Source organism: Kogia breviceps, chromosome 13 (assembly GCF_026419965.1).
Source record: "Kogia breviceps isolate mKogBre1 chromosome 13, mKogBre1 haplotype 1, whole genome shotgun sequence".
In the NCBI taxonomy this organism is placed as follows: Eukaryota; Metazoa; Chordata; class Mammalia; order Artiodactyla; family Physeteridae; genus Kogia; species Kogia breviceps.
In genome coordinates, this window is record NC_081322.1 from 30,324,935 (window position 1) to 30,346,028 (window position 21,094).

Below are 21,094 nucleotides of genomic sequence, written 5' to 3' on the forward strand. Positions count from 1 at the left end.
GGTCATGGAAGCAACCTAAATGCCCATCGACAGACAAATGGATAAAGAAGTTGTGGTACATATATACAATGGAATATTACTCAGCCATAAAAAGGAACAAAACTGGTTCTTTTTGTAGAGACGTAGATGGATGTAGAGACTGTCATACAGAGTGAAGTAAGTCAGAAAGAGAAAAACAAATATTGTATATTAATGCATATATGTGGAATTTAGAAAAAATGGTACAGATGAACCTGTTTGCAATGCAGAAATAGAGACACAGATGTAGAGAACAATTGTATGGACACCAAGGGGGGTAAGGAGGGGTGGGATGAATTGGGAGATTGGGATTGACATATATACACTAATATGTATAAAATAGGTAACTAATAAGAACCTGCTGTATAAAAAATAAAAATAAAATTTAAATTTAAAAAATAAATAAATAAAAGATATTGCCCCTTAATTTTCATGCTCTTGTATCATAAAGGTTTTCTTCCTGATTCTCATTTGATTCCCTAATGTGTTCACGTGACTTTTTTTTATAGCCCTAGTAAAGCAGACACTGTAGCATTAGATTTTGATGATCATTGAAACTGTATTTATTCTCTACAGCTAGAATACTTTTATCCAGAGACCAGCATCAGGCCTGGCAGCAGAGTCACAGGAGTCTTACTTGAAACTGCCTTCTCATAAACCCACCCCTTCAGGGATAGATGTGTCACTCACTTTACATGAGAAAATGTCCCCATCAGATTTACTTATAAACATAACCTGGTTGAACTAAATGGTAGCACATGGAAGAAACTTGGGAGATATTTTTCTTAAATGCTTCTCTTGGGAGCAGCATTAAGACCATTCAGTGGGGGCTTCCCTGATGGCGCAGTGGTTGAGAGTCCGCCTGCCGATGCAGGAGACACGGGTTCGTGCCCCGGTCCGGGAAGATCCCGCACGCCGCGAAGCGGCTGGGCCCGTGAGCCATGGCCGCTGAGCCTGCGCGTCCGGAGCCTGTGCTCCGCAACGGGAGAGGCCACAGCGGTGAGAGGCCCGCGTACCGCAAAAAAAAAAAAAATAGACCATTCAGTGGTTTAAATATTTTAGCTGCAGAATCCTTTCATCACCTGGCAGTACCTACAGAAGCCTGGCAAGTGAGAGGCCCCTGAGGCACCGGCACTGTGCCCCAGGCTCCAGAGCACACAGTCTAAAATCCACATTCCAAGGAAGAATATTTTGAATTGTGCAGAAAGTGATTATTTTCTTCTTACGTTAATTCTCGTCAGAGCTGTGCCAGAGTCGGTAACTGGATTGTTGACATAGAAAGTGTGAGAAGAGTGAAACGAAGGGAAAAAGTTTGAATTCCATCAGTGAGTTTTCACTTTCTTGAATCTTTTGAAACTCTATGTTATTGCCTTTGGAGGGAGTTTCTCTTTTATCAGTGGATTATTGAACCAAACAAGCAAGCAGATATGTCTGTTTATTGTTATGGGGTGAAGATGTTACAGGTTCCCATGCATCATTTCCTGGGAAGTGTCAAACCTGGCAGATAAGAACCATATGCCAAATGAAATTTTTATGGCATCTCAGATGTCAGGTAAAACGATAAATCCTTGACATGGTTTGGTGGCCAAAATTGGTTAAGGACAGGTTGGAGACCTAAACGTTTATTGGGAAAAACTGAGAAGTGAGTTTTTAGAAGTCCAGATCCTGACTGATCCCTAGAAGCTTACTTTTCTCAGCTGAGGACCCAAGAACAACATCAGTGGACCTGAAGCCTGTCTGTTCCTCATGGAGAACAGAGATTCAGGCAAAGTGAAGTCATATGGGAGGCCCCCTACCTGTAAAGCAGGGCCAGTTCTGACAATCTGTACCTCGTGCCAGCCAGTTCTCCCTCGTGAAATCTGTGTGTGTTGTGTGCTGTGTGCTCAGAAAGGACTCAGGGAATAGTTTGTACTGCAGGCATTACAAAGCTATCTGCTCAGCATAACAATCTCTAAAACGTCTCTGTGTGAGGAAGTATAATTGTGGCCACACTTCTGCGGTCAGCTTTCCCATTTGGTAATAAAACTGATATTTTGATTTTTTTTTTTTTTAAAAGTGTTTCCTGGCTTTTCCTTAATAACTTGCAAGTTTGGGGTTTCTTAGTTGTCTGATAGTCACTCTGCAGAAACAGAATGACCCTCTCACCCACCCAACGTTTGACTCAGATATTGAGACTGATAACACCACACGTGCACCAAGAAGATAGGAAAGGGTTTAGTACTCACATAGTGAGGTTTTCTGGGGATAAAAGGGTGGACCCCAATAGGTCCAAAAATGACTTCAGAGAGCAGTTAGGGGCGATTGATCAGCTTTGGTGTTTATTGTGGTTAGGGGGTGGGGCTGGAGCGTTGTCCACGCAGGTGGGGGCTTGTGTGGTTTGAGCTTCCACCAGCATCAAGGGAGAGAGGGCTCAGACTTTCTTGTATTTTCTTCCAGGTGTGGGACAAGCAAGGAGGAGGGAGTGGTGGGGCTTGAGAGCTGTCAGCAGTCACACATCGAAAATGGAGTCAGACTCCAGTGCGTTAGTCTAGCATTTTGCTTGAGTCATAGTCACATTTCAGGCACAAGACATTTTCCTTTGGCACACTGTGAAACTCAGTCACTTATTGAAAACAAAATGTGTTTGAACAATATGCTTACAGCATTTATAATCTTTCTTGGCATCAATTCTGTGCTGAGGAGCCCACTGTGGGCCAAGGTGCTTGAGCTCATGCGTACAGAACACTGAGGTAATATCAGATGACAAGGATGAGTGTGGCCCCTCTCTGTTTTAACCTTGTCTTCGTTCTGTAAAACTCCATTTAAGTGATCTGGATTTGTTGCCCTTGGGTCCTCCGCTCTCCTTCCCACACTTTCTATCTCCCATCTCCACCCTACTGCCAGGACAGGGAATTGAAAGAGAAGTATTCCCTGTATGCTCTTGATAGTGGTTTTATTGTCATAAGTGGGGCAAGAAACAATCAGTTCTTTTCTAGTTGATGTCTTCCAAAGTAGAAACAGATAATATACAGCAACTCAAAATAGTAGGTCCACCCCACTAAGCTAACTCAGGGTGTATTTTGCACTTCTGTGCATTTGTTTCTCTTTGTTTTGGCAGAAAGTTCCATTGCTAGACATTTTTAATTTTATCCTGTCCATCTGAGTTTTTCCTTTGCTATGGTGGATGAGCAGCAACTCCTGTTTGGGATATTTCTAAGCAGACATCATTACAATTGTGTTCTTTCTTGATCATTGGAATTTCTAAGGGTTGGCTCTACTCAGAACCATTTCCTAAGGAAATTCTGACCCTTCCTTTAGGTGTTCCATCAAATCATCTCTGAGTGGAGGGAGGTTAACAGTTTATTTAGTAGAGAATCTTGATTAGCTCCTTAGTTTTCATAAGAGGATGTCAGCCTATTGATGGCTTTTTAAAGGACATGAACTTTTCCCCTTATTTAGCAAAAGAGAATGATTACACTCCAGCCTCAGCCTGTTTGCTAGAAAGCTCTCATTAAAAGTTCATTGGGAGAAATTATACACACAACGGGTTCCCAGGAGATATGCAGTCTGTCCATCTGGCTTGGTGGTTCTCAACCTCATCTATCAGGCCTTAAGATAAAAAGGCCACCTTTACTATCCTGAAATGAAATTCCTAATAATGTAACTTACCCACACAAATTACTCTAAACATTAATAAGAATGTCTTAACCATGTATAAAGAACACACAGAAGGAAAGAGAGTAAAATGAAAATCATACGTATTTCAGTATGTACATGCTGGAGCAGAACTTTTCAGAAGACAGAATGAAATAGGTGCCTGTCTACAGCTATGGGTAGAATCATCATGCGAGGACAGCTGCATACAGATGCAGAATGACACATGGATGTTTTGCTGACAACTGAGATATCACAAGGGTATGCCCTAGGTGACGTGATTTTCTAAAGTAGTGAACAACTCTTAGTAAAATTCCAAACAAAACAATTGTCTTCTTTTGGTTTCTACTGTGGTAGCATTCTTGAAAAATTTAGTGTATCTCGACACAAAGCAAACAAAAAATTGTGTTTATATGTAAAACAGTTAGATTCTAGACTTCGAGTTTTATAAACAAGTTTTTCAGTTACGTACATGTCCAGCAGGGCACTCAGATATACAGGATTTAGAGCAGTTCTTTGCGCTTGGTGGCTGTCCTGTACATTGCCTGGCCACTGCCCAGCAAAGGCCAGTAGTGTCCCCCTGTCCAGGGGCAACCAAAAATACCTGCATGCGTTTCCAAATTGCTCCCTGGAAGGGAGTCTTATACCTGAATCAAGGTATCAAGGGAGAAAATCAGAAAAGTGAATGTCTGAATTTTGAAGAATCTCTTTATTAACTCTTACTTTTTATGCAAAGTTTATAAAATACACGTACGACGGTATTAAAAGTATCACCAGGTAAGTCACTCAGTGTTAGTCTTAATTTCTGCAGGAAAATTTCCATTAGATCTCAGGGCCTAGAGAGGCTAGAGTTCATTTTACTATTTTCATCTTTTGTTAGGCTGCATTTCCATTATAGGTTTGATGCTAGGAAGCTTAGAGCCATATTTGCAGCCCACTTTTAATAGTTATGAGGATATATATACATAATATATCTCCTCTCCTGACCTCATATCACTTTTTGTTTACTATTTTCTCCTTGCTTGAGTTATGTTCCTAATTTTTAAATGCTTGTATTGATGCCTCCGAGCCTTCTGAAAATGAGTATATGTAAATAAATAAAGTGAATAAAAATATTTGGTAGCTCTATCTGAAAGTTTTGGTACATTAATGTTATTTGTAGGTATGAAAAAAGTGAAAAGAACTACACCCCATTAGTTCTGCCTGCAAAAATGAGTGTCTGCAGAATCCCAAATTGTTCCATAAATAAGCCATTCTACTTGCTTCCTGAAGTTTTTCCACCCTTATTTTCAGAACTAAAATTAAGAAGCATGCAAATTTTATAAAGATAAATTACTATTTTTCATCTTTTGAAAATGAAAAAAATCACCCAAATGTTTACACAAACATAAAGAAGAATGAAAATGAAAAACCATATTCACCCAAATTCTCACTTACTTCCACATTATATGTTATCTTTCTTTTTTTTTTTCCTGGCCTTTGCCCATCTCCTGAGTAATTTAATATAGATTTTTTGTGATTATAATTTACTTTAATGTCTTTTCTGGAAATAGATAAAATTATATTTATCCATAAATGCATAGTATATAAACAATGCTTCCTTATTATAATACAGTTTTTAAAAAATTTGGATTATTTTAAATAAATTCATGGACCTGGAATTACTTGATCAAGAGGAAGAACATATTTTTTGTGAGATTGCCTTCTGGAGGAGTTTTGCAAGAGCTGCTATTGGGCAATGAACTTTATAAACTTCTTTCCTTAAAAAAGAATTCTTGAGCCCTCTGCTGGAAACATTTAGTATTTCTATGGAGTAGTAGTATATGAGAGTTTTACAGTTCTAAATGTAAGATTTTTTTTTAAACGAAAACAACCTGATAGCAAAAATATATGGCCTTTGTGGTTAATTTCAAGATACAAACATAACTAGCCAAACAAAACTTCTGAGAAGATTTATACTGCAAGTCGATATTCCATTTGAGTAGAAAAATGATGCCAATATTCAAATGAAGGGCTAATTCAAAGGCACTGAATGTCCTAAGTTAATTTGTGAATATTTTATCTTCTTTGTATACTTCATAAAAACCATCCATTTATAGTTTGTTCTCAAGTTGAGATCCATTAATTCATCTAAATAGTTAATAAGCACCTACTATGTGTTAAGGATTCACTAGATGTTAGGGCTGCATTGATGGAAATCATGCAGTGAATGCTTTCTCAGAGTGGCTTGAAGAGTGAACGGAAATGCCAGGTCAACACACCATTGCATTTATTGGAAATGGGTTACCAGGGGCCTGAATTGTTTGTGTATGGAGCATGGTGAAGCATCTGAGGACGTTCAGTGCTCCAAAAGATACACTAGTTCAGATAGGTGAAAGAGTAATTGAGCTGTAATACTTCGTAGAGTACTACCTGCATTTTACTTTGCAGGGATATATGGTAATTGAATAGATGTAGCTCTTGAAAAACTGATTATAGCCGTGCATCCTTGTGTTAGCATATATCTGTCAGGGTAGAAATGGTTTGGCACAGCCCAAAGAGTATAGCCACTGACCTTAGAGGCAACCAAGCTTGATTCCAGCCTGTGGCAGCTTTGGAGACCTGTTGACTAAATTCCACTATAAGCATCAACTCTGCTAGTTGTTGCTGGGAAAAGTTACTGTTATCATTTCAAATCCATGATTCCCAAATCTCAGATGGATACGCATCCTAGCCAGGCAGTGCTAATTTGTTTCCCTAGTAAATTTGCTTTCCTCCTCTCCCTGATAAATTTTTCATTTCTTCTCTCTTTTCAAACCCTTATCCTCTCATTACCCTACCTCTGGTCACATACCGCAAGGGAGACTCACCTTCCACTGAGAAAATAGATGCACACAGGACGATCTTCATCTTTTCACCATCGAATCTCCAAACCTCCATGTTTCTGTGCACTTATTTTGTTGGAAGAAGTAACCTTGCTTTGTCAAAGGTTAATCTCTCCACTTAAGCTCTGGATCCTACTCTGTCTTATCCCCTCAGACATCACTCCTGAATCTTCATTTCTGTCTCTTCTAGCATCAGTTTCTCCTTCTCCACTGGAACATTTCCACCAGTATGTTAACATGCTTTATCGTTCTTTCAGAATCCTTTTCTTGTTTTTCTGTTCTTCTTCAGCTACCACTTATTCCTCTACTTTCCTTCACAGCAGAACTTATGAAAAGAGTTGCGTAAACTTACTCACTTTTCCACTCATCAAGTCTGGAGACTTCCATCTTCAGCATTCCACTTAAACTGTCCTTGACAGTCACAGATATTGTGAAACCAATTGAATGATATCCTTGTGACCTCTCAGCTGCATTCAACACAGTCAACCTGCCTCTCCATTGAAACCTTTTGTCTCCTGGCTTTTGTGACCCCATATTCTGTGGGTTCTTATTCTGTGCCCCCCAGCTCCCCTCCCCATCATTCCTTTCCAGATGTCTTTGCTTGCTTCTCCCTCTGTAGGCTCTGAATTCCTCAGGTATCAGGACCCTCCTGTTTAGTCTAACCAGCTTCCTGGATAGTGTCATCCAGACCCATGTTATATGGTACAACCTTATGCTGTTGACTGCCAGCCCCCGTCTACACTCCAGACTAGGGATCAGCAAACTTTTTCTGTGAAGGGTCAGATACTAAATAATTTAGGCTTTGCAGGCCATATACAGCTCTGTTGCAACTACTCAACTCTGCTGTTGTAGCATGAAAACAGCCAGAGACAAATATGTAAATGAATGAGCATGGCTATGTTCAAATAAAACTTCATTATGGATACTGAAATTTGAATTTCATATTTTTTTTACATATCACAGTATATTATTCATTGTTTGGGTTTTTCCCAACTATTAAAAAAAGATTAAAACCTTTCTTAGACATTAGCACCCAAAAATGAAATACTTAGGAATAGATCTAGCAAAATATGGACAAGATCTATATGAGGAAAATTACAAAACTCTGATAGAAGAAATCAAAGAAGTAAATAAATGGAAAGATAGTCCATGTTTATGGATAGGAAGACTCAATACTATTAACATCAATATATCAGTCTTCCCTACTTGATCTGTAGATTCACTGCAATCCTAATCATAATCCCAGTAAGTTATTTTGTGGATATTGACAAACTGTTCCTAAAAGTTCTATGGAGAGAGGTAAAGGACCCAGAAGAGCCAACACAGTACTGAAGAAGAGCAAAGTTGGAGGACTGACATTACCTGACCTCAAGAGTTACTATAAAGCTACAGTAATCAAGACAGTGTGGTATTGTCTGGAAAGAATAGACACATAGATCAATGGAACAGAATTGAGAGCTCAGAAATAGACCCACATAGATATAGCCAACTGATTTTTGACAAAAGAGCAAAGGCAATGCAATGGAGCAAAAATAGTCTTTTCGGGGCTTCCCTGGTGGTGCAGTGGTTGAGAGTCCGCCTGCTGATGCAGGGGACACGGGTTCGTGCCCTGGTCTGCGAAGATCCCACATGCCGCGGAGCGGCTGGGCCCGTGAGCCGTGGCCGCTGAGCCTGTGTGTCCGGAGCCTGCGCTCCGCAATGGGAGAGGCCACAATAGTCTTTTAAACAAATGGTGCTGTAACAGCCGAACATCCACATGCAAAAAAAAAAAAAAAAAAAAAGAGTCTAAACATAGATCTTACACCCTAAATAAAAATTAACTCAAAATGGGATAACAGACCTAAATGTAAAATGCAAAACTATAAAGCTTCTAGAAGATAACATGAGAACACTTAGATGACTTTGGGTATGGTGATGACTTTTTACATACAACACCAGAGGCATGACTCATGAAAAAAATAATTGACAAGGTGAATTTCATTCATATTAAAAACTGCTCTGCAAAAGTCAATATCAAGAGAATGAGAATCAAGCCACAGATTAGGAGAAAATATTCACAAAAGATACAGCTTACAAAACTGAGCATATTCTTACCATATAATCTAGCAATCATGCTCCTTGGTATTTACCCAAAGGGGTTGAAAACTTAACATTCACACAAAGTAGGCAAATGGATAAACTGTGATAAACAATGGAATAGGATTCAGCACTAAAAAGAAATCAAGCCATGAAAAGACATGGAGGAACCTTAAATGCATATCACCAAGTGAAAGAAGCCAACATGAAAAGGGTACATACTTTGGGATTCCAACTGTATGACATCTTGGAAAAAGCAAAACTACGGAGACAGTAAAAAAGATCAGTGGTTGTTAGGGGCTTGGGAGAGGAAGGGATGAATAGGCTGAGCACAGAGGATTTTTAGGGCAGTGAGAATACTCGGTATGCTACTATAATGGTGGGTACATGTTGTTATACATTCATCCAAACCCAACACCAGGATTAACCCCTAATGTAAACTGTGGCCTTCAGGTGGTAATAATGTGTTAATGTAGGTTCACCGATTGTAACAAATGTACTACTCTGGAGGGAAACATTGATAATGGGGGAGGTTATGCATGTGTAGGGGAAGGAGGTATGTGGCACTCTATACCTTCTGCTCCATTTGTTGTGGACCTAAGAGTGCTCTAAGAGATCAAGTTTATTAATGAAAAATTAAAATTAAAATTTAAAAAAATGCAAGTAAAAGTTTTATCTTAAACCATTCTTAGCTCACAGGCCACACAAGAATATGTGAAAGGAAAATCTGATCTGTTACTTATAGTTTGCCAACTAGACTCATATATTTTTGTCTACTTGATATCTCTATTTGGATGACTAATAGCCATCCAATAAGCCACAAACTTAACATATCCCCAAAATGGAACTCTTGATCTTCCCTCCAAACCTGTTTCTTCCTTTGTTTTACTCTTGTCAGTTGATGGCACCACAGTCTACCCGGTTGGCCAAAACCTAGACTCTTAAGTACCATAAGATGAGGAAACTTGTCTTCTTTATGGTCATATCCATAGTGCCTAGAAAGGTGCCTAGAGCACTGTAGCACTCAGAAAAGATGTGCTGTTTGAATGGGTGAATTTCTCTGCCTTCAGTTTCTTCATTTTCCATGTGGGGTTAATATTTACCTTGCAGGAGTGAGGAGTGGGGAAGAGTATAAGAAGGAGAGATAACATGTATGACATTACCTCACATGGTACCCGGTACACAGTAGGCAATCTGTGAACACTAGACATAGGGTCATTATTTGCGAAGTAGGTTTATTTTTTCGTGGAATTAACAACAACAATAATAACAATAGCAGCTACAATTTTTTACCCTGTGAAACATGCCAGGCATTATTCTAAAAATTTTACCAGGATTATCTCATTTTATCCTTATGAAGACTTTAAGAAAATAGGTAGTAGTCATCTCTCATTTTTTTATATGATGATGCTAAAAACATACGTGTCAATGACTTGCCCACATTCCTACAGTGGCCCCTAGAGCCATACTTTTACCTCCACTCCTTATAAAGCAAATGCAAGGAATTCTCCAAATGAACATGGAATTGGATATTAATGGTGCATTTTTTTCATGAGAAAAATTATTCTACAGCTTCCTTCAATGAAATGAGGCAGCCCTAGCCAAGTGCTCCTACAGTATCCTGTGTCTGCGCTATCTTAGCGTGGATTACACCACAGCGTAATGATTCCTTTCGGCTCTTTGCTTCTGCCTCTACACAAGCACCCAGCAGTGACACAGTAGTAGCCAACTATAAATGAACATTGGCATCAGCCCTATTCATTCTTCTGGAGGCCTTCCATTTTATTTTTTTATTTTAATTTTAATTTTTTAAATTTTTGGCTGTGTTGGGTCTTCATTGCTGCGAGGGCTTTCTTTAGGTGAGGTGAGCAGGGGCTACTCTTCGTTGCAGTGCACAGGCTTCTCATTGTCTTGGCTTCTCTTGTGGAGTATGGGCTCTAGGTGCATGGGCTTCAGTAGCTGTAGCTCACGGGCTCAGTGCTTGTGGCTTGCGGGCTCTAGAGTGCAGGCTCAGTAGTTGTGGCACACGGGCTTAGTTGCTCCGCGGCATGTGGGATCTTCCTGGACCAGGGCTCGAGCCCATGTCCCCTGCATTGGCAGGTGGATTCTTAACCACTGCGCCACCAGGGAAGCCCCAGCTATCAGTATTTTAAAGTAATGTTTATTTCTTCTTTGGCCATGCTAGCGTTGTAAGAAACTAGCTCTGTATGGAGACGCCCAGATTCATTAGTAAAGCTTAATGCGATGAAACCTCCCATGTTCATCACACTTGAAAGAGCACTGGTTATAAAAGTGAGCCTTAATAATTAATTTGACTTTTCTTATAACCTGTAATGACCTTCATGTTTCATCATATTTAATTGCTGAGACAGCTTTTTTCTCTTAGAGTTAGAAACTGTCAAAAACTTGTTCTGCCTTTTCAAATAATTAGGCCAAAATTTTAAAGTAATGTTAAGTATATATAATTCATCTTTACATTTTGTTAAATATGTTGTTAATTTAAACACTGAAGAAAACTATGCTGGAAATGACTGTCTGACAGGACTATTGATCTTAGAGCTTTGAAATGCCAGAATTATGCTAATGCAGAAGGTGCTAAAAGAAAATGGGGCTTGCTCATATGAGGGGACCAAGTTTTTTCATACGAAAAATTATTTCACAGTTTCAATGAAATAGGGCATCTCCAGCCAAGTGTTCCTATAGCAACTTATGCCCACCCCTATCTTAGTATGAATTACACCACAGCTTAATAATTCCATCTGATTCCTTTCTTCTCTCTCTACTTGAGACCCAGCTCAAGTATTTAATCCATCACCCTTCCACATGTCATCAAAGTCTCATAGGTAAAACATAAGATAAAACACTCTCACATAACTCATTCATGATAAAAGCACTTAGTCACATGAACAAGAAATAGATAACAGTTAACATTTATTACAGATTTATATAAACATATACTGTGCTAAGAGCCATGGTGGCGTATACTCTGATTGCCTGCACAATAGATTTCCTCTTTTTTGTTTATATAGAGCTCCAATTTAATTTGGGACAATAGTGCATCTAGCTTTTCTTTTTTTTTTTTTGCTATTAACTTGTGTGCATCTAGCCTTAAAAACTCAATTTCCCACGTTCTTTTACTGCTTTGAGTAGCCACATGACCTAGACCTGGCAGATGAAATGTCAATGGAAGTCTGTGTGGTAGTGTTCATATGAAACCTGTTGTTTTCTAATAAATAATGACAGACTCAGCTGGTATACTATTTCTGTTTCTTTGTCCTCTCTTTTCTTTCTGCTTTGAGTGCAGATGCAGTACCTGGAGGTGTGGCAGCCTTTTTGTGACGATGAATCTACAGGCTAAGATTGGCCAAGTAGGAAAATGCAAGGAGCTGGTTTGCTGGCACTCCAAGCTACCTAATTCATGTTTCATGAGAAAAATAAGTTCCAAATTGTTTAAGCCTTTCTGCTTACACAGCCATACACAATTGTTATAATACATATGCATTTTCCCAGTCCTTAAAACAATCTTTTGAGATAGATATTATAATTTAATCATATCATTGAGGAAACTACTCAACTGATAATTGAGTAGTTTTCACAATATCATTCTGCCAGCTAGTATAGGAGCCAGGATTTGAAGTCAGGTGGTGTGACCTAGAGCCCATGGGCTTAGTTCATTAGACATCTCTGGTGGTTTGGAGTCCCAGGAGGTTAATCCCAATTGCATACTGGGGTGAAAGAAAATTTTGCAACACTTTATATAGGAAATGGACTTAGAGTTGAATTTTGAGGAATGGGTAGGATTTTGACATAGAGATTGAAGAAATTAGGAGACGGGCATTCAAGGTAGAGAAAAAGGTATTGCCTATATGTGGAGAACAATGGGCTGTTGGCTTTAGCAAAGGAAACATAATGTTGCAGGATTGGAAATAAGTTTTATAAATTAGGTTGGGACCACATCATGAGAGTTTCTGAATACAAAGACAAAAAGTTTGAACTTTTCATATTCATAAATTGGGACCTGATTTATGGAGAACTACAGAATTCTGATCGGTGTCACTTGGATCAAGCTTTTCAAAAGAAATATTTATGAACATCTAGATGTATGATAAATACATCTAGAAAGTAGAATTCATATGCTTTATTATCCTAATTTGAATTATTATTATTTTTTCTTAAAAATAAAGTATCTGTTATAAAGATGCGGTATATGAGTAATTTAGAAAATCCTTTTACTTTAAACATAGGCGCCACCTTGTGGTTTAAAAAATCCTTAGTGTAATGGCTTTGAAGCAAAAAACTAAATTGATGGCAATTTCTCATAGCTAGATCTTACGGTTATAGATCTTCTTAATCTTACGGTTAAGATCTTATAGATCTTTGGTCTATAAGAAATCTCTTGAAGAACTTATACAAAAGGTTTTATGTGTCTTGAATAAAAGTTATTTATGCTCTTGTGGCTTCCGTGGTGGCACAGTGGTTAAGAATCCTCCTTCCAGTGCAGGGGACACGGGTTTGAGCCCTGGTCCAGGAAGATCCCACATGCCGCGGGGCAACTAAGCCTGTACGCCACAACTACTGAGCCTGTGCTCCAGAGCCCGCGAGCCACAACTACTGAACCCCCGCCCACCGCAACCAGAGAAAAGCCCACGCGCAGCAATGAAGACCCAATGCAGCCTAAAGAATAATAAAATTAAAAAATAACCAGTTATTTATGCTGTTGTATTCAGTTTACTTGTTTTGATTTATCAGTTCAAAATTGTGATAATTTGCCATTTTTTCTATGTTACACAGAAAAAAAATCCCAAAGAAACAAGTATAAAGAAGAATAAATGTGCTCATTTATTCTTATAAATAGCCTTAGGCCACATCTAATTTGCACTTACATGAGAGCTTTCAAAAGTGCTTGTGTTCCTGTGTGCATAGTTTGTTTGGCTTTAACGTGTTTGATTCCTTCAGGCTACTCTATCCACAAACCCAGAAGTAAGTAATTTAAACATCTCCTAAAGCAAGAAATGAGGAAGATAACTCTGAAGAACTGAGATACAAAGATTTTTTCAAGATGCCAACTCACCTATTCATAAAGCAGGAAAAAAGGTCGCACTGAGACTTGCCATGGCTATTAAAGACAGTCCCTACTAGTGGCTACTCCAAGAAGCAAGGTAAAAGTGAGAGGGAGAATAAAGAGAAGAAAAGCAACAAGGAGGCAGAATTAAAAGGATGCACAGACGCTTGGTAATTTGGGAGAAGGAAAGGCAGGAATGCCCTGGGGTCTGTGTGCTGCCTTAGTGCAAGCCCGGTGAGGCCTGGGCACTGGCGGAGAGGGCCCATCTCATCGTAGGCTGTGCAGAATCTCACCTCACCTCCTACACTCCTCTTTCATGAGTGTCTGGCCTCGTGTCCTGCCTGAGGTTGTCGCTGAGACCAGGAGCCCCAGTCTCATTCCAGTTTGGAAGGCCTTCATTAGAGATTGTGCAGATTCAACCCTGCCTGGATCGGTGGCCAGATGACACCTTTGGACTGAGTTTTCAAGAGTACCTTCTTGCGGCAGGGCAAGTGGACCCCTTCATGCCTGAATTCTGATGCAGGAACTCTCACCGGCGTCTTTGGAGACCACCACCTTCCACTGCAGTTGTGGCTTTTACCTCTGCTACTTTGTCACCACACCCAGTGTCACCAGCCACTGACCAGTTCTTATCCTCAGTTGATCAAAATGAGTGCAGAGTCTCAGCATTTGGGGCAGGGGTCCGCTGCGGACCTTTCCTCAGTTCACCTGGCCTAGCATGCCACCAGCTGCAGGAAAAGCTTATGTAATGAGACTGTTACCTCCCCAGCTAGTACTGTCCAGCTCTCCTCTTTCAAATTTAGCCCCTTGTATTCTGTTACCCGGAGGTGAGGTGTGAGTGGGTGGCAGTGAGAGCATACTGCATACAGATGGCCTATCAACAAGAGGCGCCCGTGCCCCACCTGAAATTGCATCAGAACCTCTTTGTCCAATCTAAAGACAACCCCCTCTGTTTCCACCCAGGCAGCAGAGCATCGCTGAGGAGAGAGGCAATGCCCAGCCCAGTTGGGTGGCTTTAGTGGTTTTCGTCTTCCCCACTGCTTTCTGGACCACTAGGCTATATGCATCCTGCATTTCTTGATCTCTTTTGTTATTCAGACGTTTGCCTTGTCCACTGTTGATGGCTTGTCTGAGCTAAGCTCCTCCAGTCTGATGAGTGACTCGATGTGTCAAGCTCCTGCTCCACCACTCTGTGCTCTGAACTGTCAGGGGACACCCTTCCCTCCTGTGGGCGGTCCTGGAATGATCCATCCTCCTGTCCCTTCTGCTGTGAGTGCCAGACTGGATGTGGATGGGTATGCGTTTCTGCAGCACTTAAACATAGCGATCTTAGTTGTCATCCATAAACTGGCGTGGGGGAAAGCCATTCCTTCTACAAAAGGCCATTTCACCCAGTTCTTCTAGGCAGCAGATAGATTCACCAGACTATACCTCGTGAGGAGATTGGACCTTTGTTCTTCTGCCCAAACACAGATTCTCTGGAAAAATATATGAGGATAACCAGTCATCAAAGAGCAACAAAGCTGAATTTAAAAGACTAGTGTAAGTGGAACTTGGAAATGCTGGTTCTGTTTCATAAGTGAGACCCAGCTTTTCTGGTAGGTTTTTCTTTCTTTCTTTCTTTTTTTTTTTTTTTCCAAACCACTCCCTTTGTCTTTTAGAAAAACTTATGTTGTAATGAGAGATGAAAAAAAAACTACAGAACGATAAACAAGAAACAAAGACAAAAACAATCCCAGTATGGGTTTCTCTTGTGAGGTTTCTCCAGTTGGCCCGCTGGACGTGTTACACGTGCTATGGAATATTCATCTTGTCTCTCTGTGATATCTGTCTTTGTGCTAGGCATTACCGAGCCTTAGAGGTTATCATGAATGCCAGTTGTGTGAAATAAGCGCAACTGACAGGATTTAAAGGCTAAGACTAGCCTTTCTAATCCATCTCTTCCCCGTTCTGTGCCTTAGGCCATGCCTCTTCTGTAAGAACACACTGCATCCTTGCTCCTGTGAAGGGAGCTGCAGCAATTTCCTGAATGTCAGTCAAAACCTCTCTCCGTGAGGAGTTGGAGAAATTCAGATTTCTCCCTCTGACTGGACAGGAAAGGAGCTATGAAGAATTTTCAGAATAAGATGAGTTGTTGGTATTTTTTGCCACACATGCTTAGCTTTTGCACTTCTTTAATAGTTCAGAAATAAAATGTATAGTCCTTTTCCCTCTCTCCTCTCATGTTAGGCTACTTAATAAAATTAATTCTGAATTTAAAAATATATCTAGAGGACTTCCCTGGCAGTCCGATGGTTAAGACTCCGAGCTTCCAACTGAAGGGAGTACAGGTTTGATCCCTGGTTGGGGAACTAAGATCCTGCGTGCTGCGTGCAGTGAGACCATAAATATAAATAAATAATTAAAAAACCATTCTAGATATAAATTAATTCATCAATAAATCATTATAAGGTAAATTCATCAATATTAAGTGAAAGCTTTTTGTTTGGCATTGTTCTAAGTGCTGGGTATACAAAATGGACCAAGTCCCTGCTCTCCTGGATCTTATATCCTAGTGAGTGGAGGAACAGAAAATCATCACATAGACAAATAAATATGTACTATGTTGAGAGATGTTAAGTGCTGTGAAGAAGAATAAAGCAAAGTAAGGAGATCGGGAATGGGGTGGTGGACAGTGGGGTACTGATTTACATAGGATGGTCAGAGAAGCCCTCTCAGATAAGATGATATCTGGGCAGAGGTCTGAAGGACATGAGAGAGTGAGCGTTTCTGACGTCTTGAGGAAGAGTGATCCAGTCAGAGAAAACAGCTAGTTGTAAACACTAAGGTGCTCCGTGTATTCAAAGAACCTTGTATGGTATAGTGAAGACTTCGGATTTTTTTTTTTTTTTCCAATGAGATTAAAAAGTCGGAGAGTTCTGAATAACAGAGTGACATAATTTCATTTGTGTTTTTAAAGAGCCCGTTTGATTCATATTATTAAAAATCAGTGCGAGGAGGCAAAGGAGAAAGCAGTTCAACTAGTTAGGAGGCTATTACAGTAAGTCTAGGAAGACAGTGAGTCGGACTAGAGTGATAAGGATGGAAGTGGTACTGAGTGTGATTGGATTCTGGAACTGTTTTGAAGATAGAGCTAACAGGAGTGGCTGATGGAATGAGGAAAAGAAGAGGAATCAAGAATGACTCTGGGGGGCTTCCCTGGTGGCGCAGTGGTTGCGAGTCCACCTGCCGATGCAGGGGACGCGGGTTCGTGCCCCGGTCCAGGAGGATCCCACATGCCGTGGAGCGGCTGGGCCCGTGAGCCATGGCCGCTGAGCCTGCGCTTCCAGAGCCTGTGCTCCGCAACGGGAGAGGCCACAGCGGTGAGAGGCCCGCGTACCGCAAAAACAAAAAAAAACAAAAAAAAAAACCCTGGGGTTTTAGTGTAAATAACTGAGAGTTGCTGTTTGCTGAAATGGTGAGATCAGGGTAGGAGCAGGTTTGGTGATGGGTGGAGAGGATGAAGAGATCAGTTTGGGGCACGTTGAGTTTGAGCTGCCCAATAGACATCCAAGTGGTGAAACAGAATGGGCAGTTGAATATCAGAGTCTAGAGTTCAAGGGTGAGTTTGGGACTGGAGAAACAAATTTGAGTGTAATCAGTGTGTAGATAATTTTAGAGCCATGATATCATCCACGGGGTAAGTAGAGAGAGGAAAGAAGAGATCTGGGGACTGAGCTCTGGGCATCTCCAAAGCTTACAGGTTGGGAAGGAGATGGAAAGGGACTTGTTATTGAAGTAGAAGAAACCAAGAGAGGGAGTGTCGTCCTAGAGGGAAGGGAAGAAATCACTCCAGAAGAGGAGCAGTTAGCTTTGCGAGCTGCTGTTGGCTTGAGTAAGATTAAATACTGAGAAATGGCTATGGTTTTAGGGGTCACTGATGACCTCGATGAGAGCATTTTTAGAGGAACAGTAGAAACAAAACGCAACAGGAGTGGGTTTGATTCAGAGCAGTGCAGAGCAGACAGCATCATTTTATAGACAGCTTACCTGAGGAGCTTTGTTATGAAGGGGAGCATGGACAGATCTGTGGGTTCAAGGGAGGGAATTTTTATTTCTTCAGATAAGAGCTATCATGGCATATTTGTCCGCTGATGGGAGTTATCATCCAGTAGAAGAGAACAGATGGTGACACAGGAACAAGAGGGGATGCTATCAGGCAGAGGGAGATGGGATCTAGTGCACAAGGGGAGTGTTGAGGAGAGGAAAATGTGCTGGTACAGAGGTGAGTAGATGGGTTGGTAGACTTGGTGGTGGGAGCCTTGGGAACATCATGAGGTTGAAGTAAGGAAAGAGATGAGGAGGTGGAGGCTTGAGGAAAGAGGAGTGTGTGAGAAGAAATAACGGGTGAGAGTGAGCTGACCCCATCGGTGTTTTTCAGGCTTCCCTACATCAGAAGCACTGGCTTCCCTGCATCAAAAACATCAGTTGCAGGCTTCCCTGGTGACGCAGTGGTTGGGAGCCCGCCTGCCGATGCGGGGGACGCGGGTTCGTGCCCCGGTCCGGGAGGATCCCACATGCTGTGGAGCGACTGGGCCCATGGGCCATGGCCGCTGGGCCTGCGTGTCCGGAGCCTGTGCTCCGCAACGGGAGAGGCCGCAACAGTGAGAGGCCCACGTACCACACAAAAAACCAAAAAACAAAAAACAAAAAACATCAGTTGCTGGGCCTCACCTGAAAGTTTCTGATTCAGTTAGGTCTGGGGAGGTGCCCAGGAATTTGCACTTGGCGCGAGTTCCCAGGTGATGATGCTGATGCTGGTCCAGAGACTAGACCTTGGGCATCACTGGGCTCAGGAAATGAGTTAGGATGGCTGGAGCAGCCCTAAAGGCCTCCTGTGCCTGGTAGTCTTGCATGTAAAGTGAATTTCATCAACTTAGTTGTGTGTTTTTCTCCAGCCCTATTCACCAGCTCAAGGGCTGGCAGCAGTAGGCACAAAGTTGGACCTAACCAGAAAAAAAGAAGAATTGGTATCACCAGTGTATTGGGGGAGTTTTGCTTCTCTGTGATGCCTTTATATTCTGAAAATACTATTTCTACATATTTTATTTGAAATATAAAGGATTCGAGAATCTGAGATTGAGAAGGAAAAATAATGAAACTTTGTGGTTGAAGTTTACTATTGTAGGACTTAGAAATAAAATGGAGTGGGTTTCCCTGGTGGTGCAGTGGTTGGGAGTCCACCTGCTGATGCAGGGGACACAGGTTCGTGCCCCGGTCCGGGAAGATCCCACATGCCGCGGAGCGGCTGGGCCCGTGAGCCATGGCCGCTGAGCCTGTGTGTCCGGAGCCTGCGCTCCACAACGGGAGAGGCCCCAACAGTGAGAGGCCCGCATACCGAAAAAAAAAAAAAAATAAAAGGAGTAATATCCATCTCTGGTCCTGTATTTCAAGGAGAACTGTAAGCCCCATTTCTCTAAAATACCTGTTAACCATACTGTTTCTGTGATTTACTGAAGAATAGCATTCTGAAATATACTTTGAAAAACTAAAATTCAGTTCTTTTGTGTTTATAAGATTATATTCATCATAAACTGAATTTGAAGACTATTACATTGTTCTTTGCAAATGTTCATATCCTCCTACAAAAATAAGTGTTTAAGTATGGAGTGTTATACACCGGATATGAGTATTGGAAATGAGAACTTAGCTGTTAGAATAAGGGCCAGAGCTCATTAATCAGAATAGAAAAAAAAGAACTGACTTCCATAATAAGGAACAGTATTAATTCAGATATAGTATGTTAAGCAGCAATTTAAATACAGTGTATTTGCATAGTAAGCAAGTGTTAATTTTTAAGTGACTGATAGTTTTCTTTTATTAAAAAAAAACAGATTTTGTTGGAGCCAGGCGTGATCCAGGATGTGTTAGCAGCTGGCAGTCACCTACAGCTGTTGGAGCTTCTCAATTTATGTTCCCACTATCTCATCCAGGTATGTGAGCTTGCATCCTGCTAGTATGCCCTGCACATTCCTTCTCCCTGCAGTACCCCACCGACTGGAGCCCAGTGACAGGTAAAATGGAAGGGGGGTGGGGTGGGTGCGAAATGTGGCCTGTGGTGGTAGAATTTCTCCAGGGCACAGGCTGAGAGGCTCCTAAGAGGGCAGCTGCAGCTCTCATGTCCTACTTCCTGTTCCCGGCCCACCTCACTACCCTTGGGCGACAGTAACTCAACAACCACACACAGGGTTCACTACTGGGGCCCTGGGAGATGACGCTGGGAAGGGTCTTGATTTGAAGCAATGCTCTCTGGTTGCATAAATGCATGAGAAGTTGGTTAGTCATTTAAGATTTCAGTAACAGTAGCTAACATATCATGAAGTCATACATAATTAATTGCTGCATGAACTTCCCAGGCAATAAATGCTGGAGAAATGATGAGTGTTCTGTGCATTCTTGCCCTGATTTGCTAGGGTTTCAGGAAAGGCTCTGCGAGGGGGAGGGAGAGAAAACTCCCATCCACCGAGCACCTGCTGTTTGCTCACCGATGCTTCACGTTTGGTCCCACAGCAACGTTGCACATTTTTATAGGCAAAAAAATCAAAGATTTGAAATATACCCAGTTTGCCCAAAGTGACATAGCTGGTGAGTGATAGGCCTTTCTGATTTGGAAGACCTTTTTTTTTTCTTCTTGGATGAAAACCCTTTGTTTCAATAGGAAGATATGGGACATCTTAGGCAGATAGTACGGATGTGCGTCTCTTTTATTTTGCAGAGTTAAGTACTAACCCCCTACATTGAGACCCTCCCATTTATTCCACTCGTATGACCTTTAACTTGCATTTATTACAGCATTATGACAATAGTGAAAATAAACTTTAAAAAATAATAAATCCACATAATTTAACTCTATTGTACTTGTGCACATGACATGTTATTAGTAAGTAGAAAAATCCTATTTATTTCTGCCTAATTACGTTATTTCCTTCCTAATAATTTCTCTAATTCTAAATATAGCCTTTACTTCTGTTACTCATTAGGTCATTTCCAGAGCTCTTTCTCATATATCATCTTATTTCATCCCCCCAGCAACCTCAGGAAATAGGAACCAGTGTCTCCTAGGGAGACAGTGTGAGGAATGTCAGCCATGTTCACCTAAGGAGCAGTTCAAATACAGCATATGAAAGTTTTATCATTATCTCAGCATACTTAATCTAACAGTAAATGTTTAACTATTTTATCTTATTTTCCTTTCTTTTCCCCTCAATATTGTTGGGTGATATGGGAGCCCTGTTTTAATTCCTTTCTGCAAGTAACAAGTGGGAATAACATAGAAAGGTTACAAGACTTCAGAGGTGTGTGTTTGACTTGTGAACTTGAAATTACTTTTATTTGACATTTCTACATCAAATATTGCAACTTGTGCTTTCAGCATCATCACCTGATTCACTTTTTCCATGGC

At 41.0% G+C, this 21,094-nt stretch overlaps 1 protein-coding gene across 9 annotated transcripts in view; it reads left to right on the forward strand.

The window, feature by feature from the left end:
* Window positions 1-21,094, forward strand: part of KLHL32 (kelch like family member 32) — a 235,391-nt gene that overhangs the window by 106,605 nt on the left and 107,692 nt on the right. For all 9 annotated transcript variants that reach the window (XM_067011495.1, XM_067011502.1, XM_067011496.1 and 6 more), the window contains one exon: window positions 19,527-19,625. In XM_067011495.1, coding sequence (XP_066867596.1) covers window positions 19,527-19,625 — 99 coding nt within the window. The remainder of the gene's footprint in view (window positions 1-19,526; window positions 19,626-21,094) is intronic.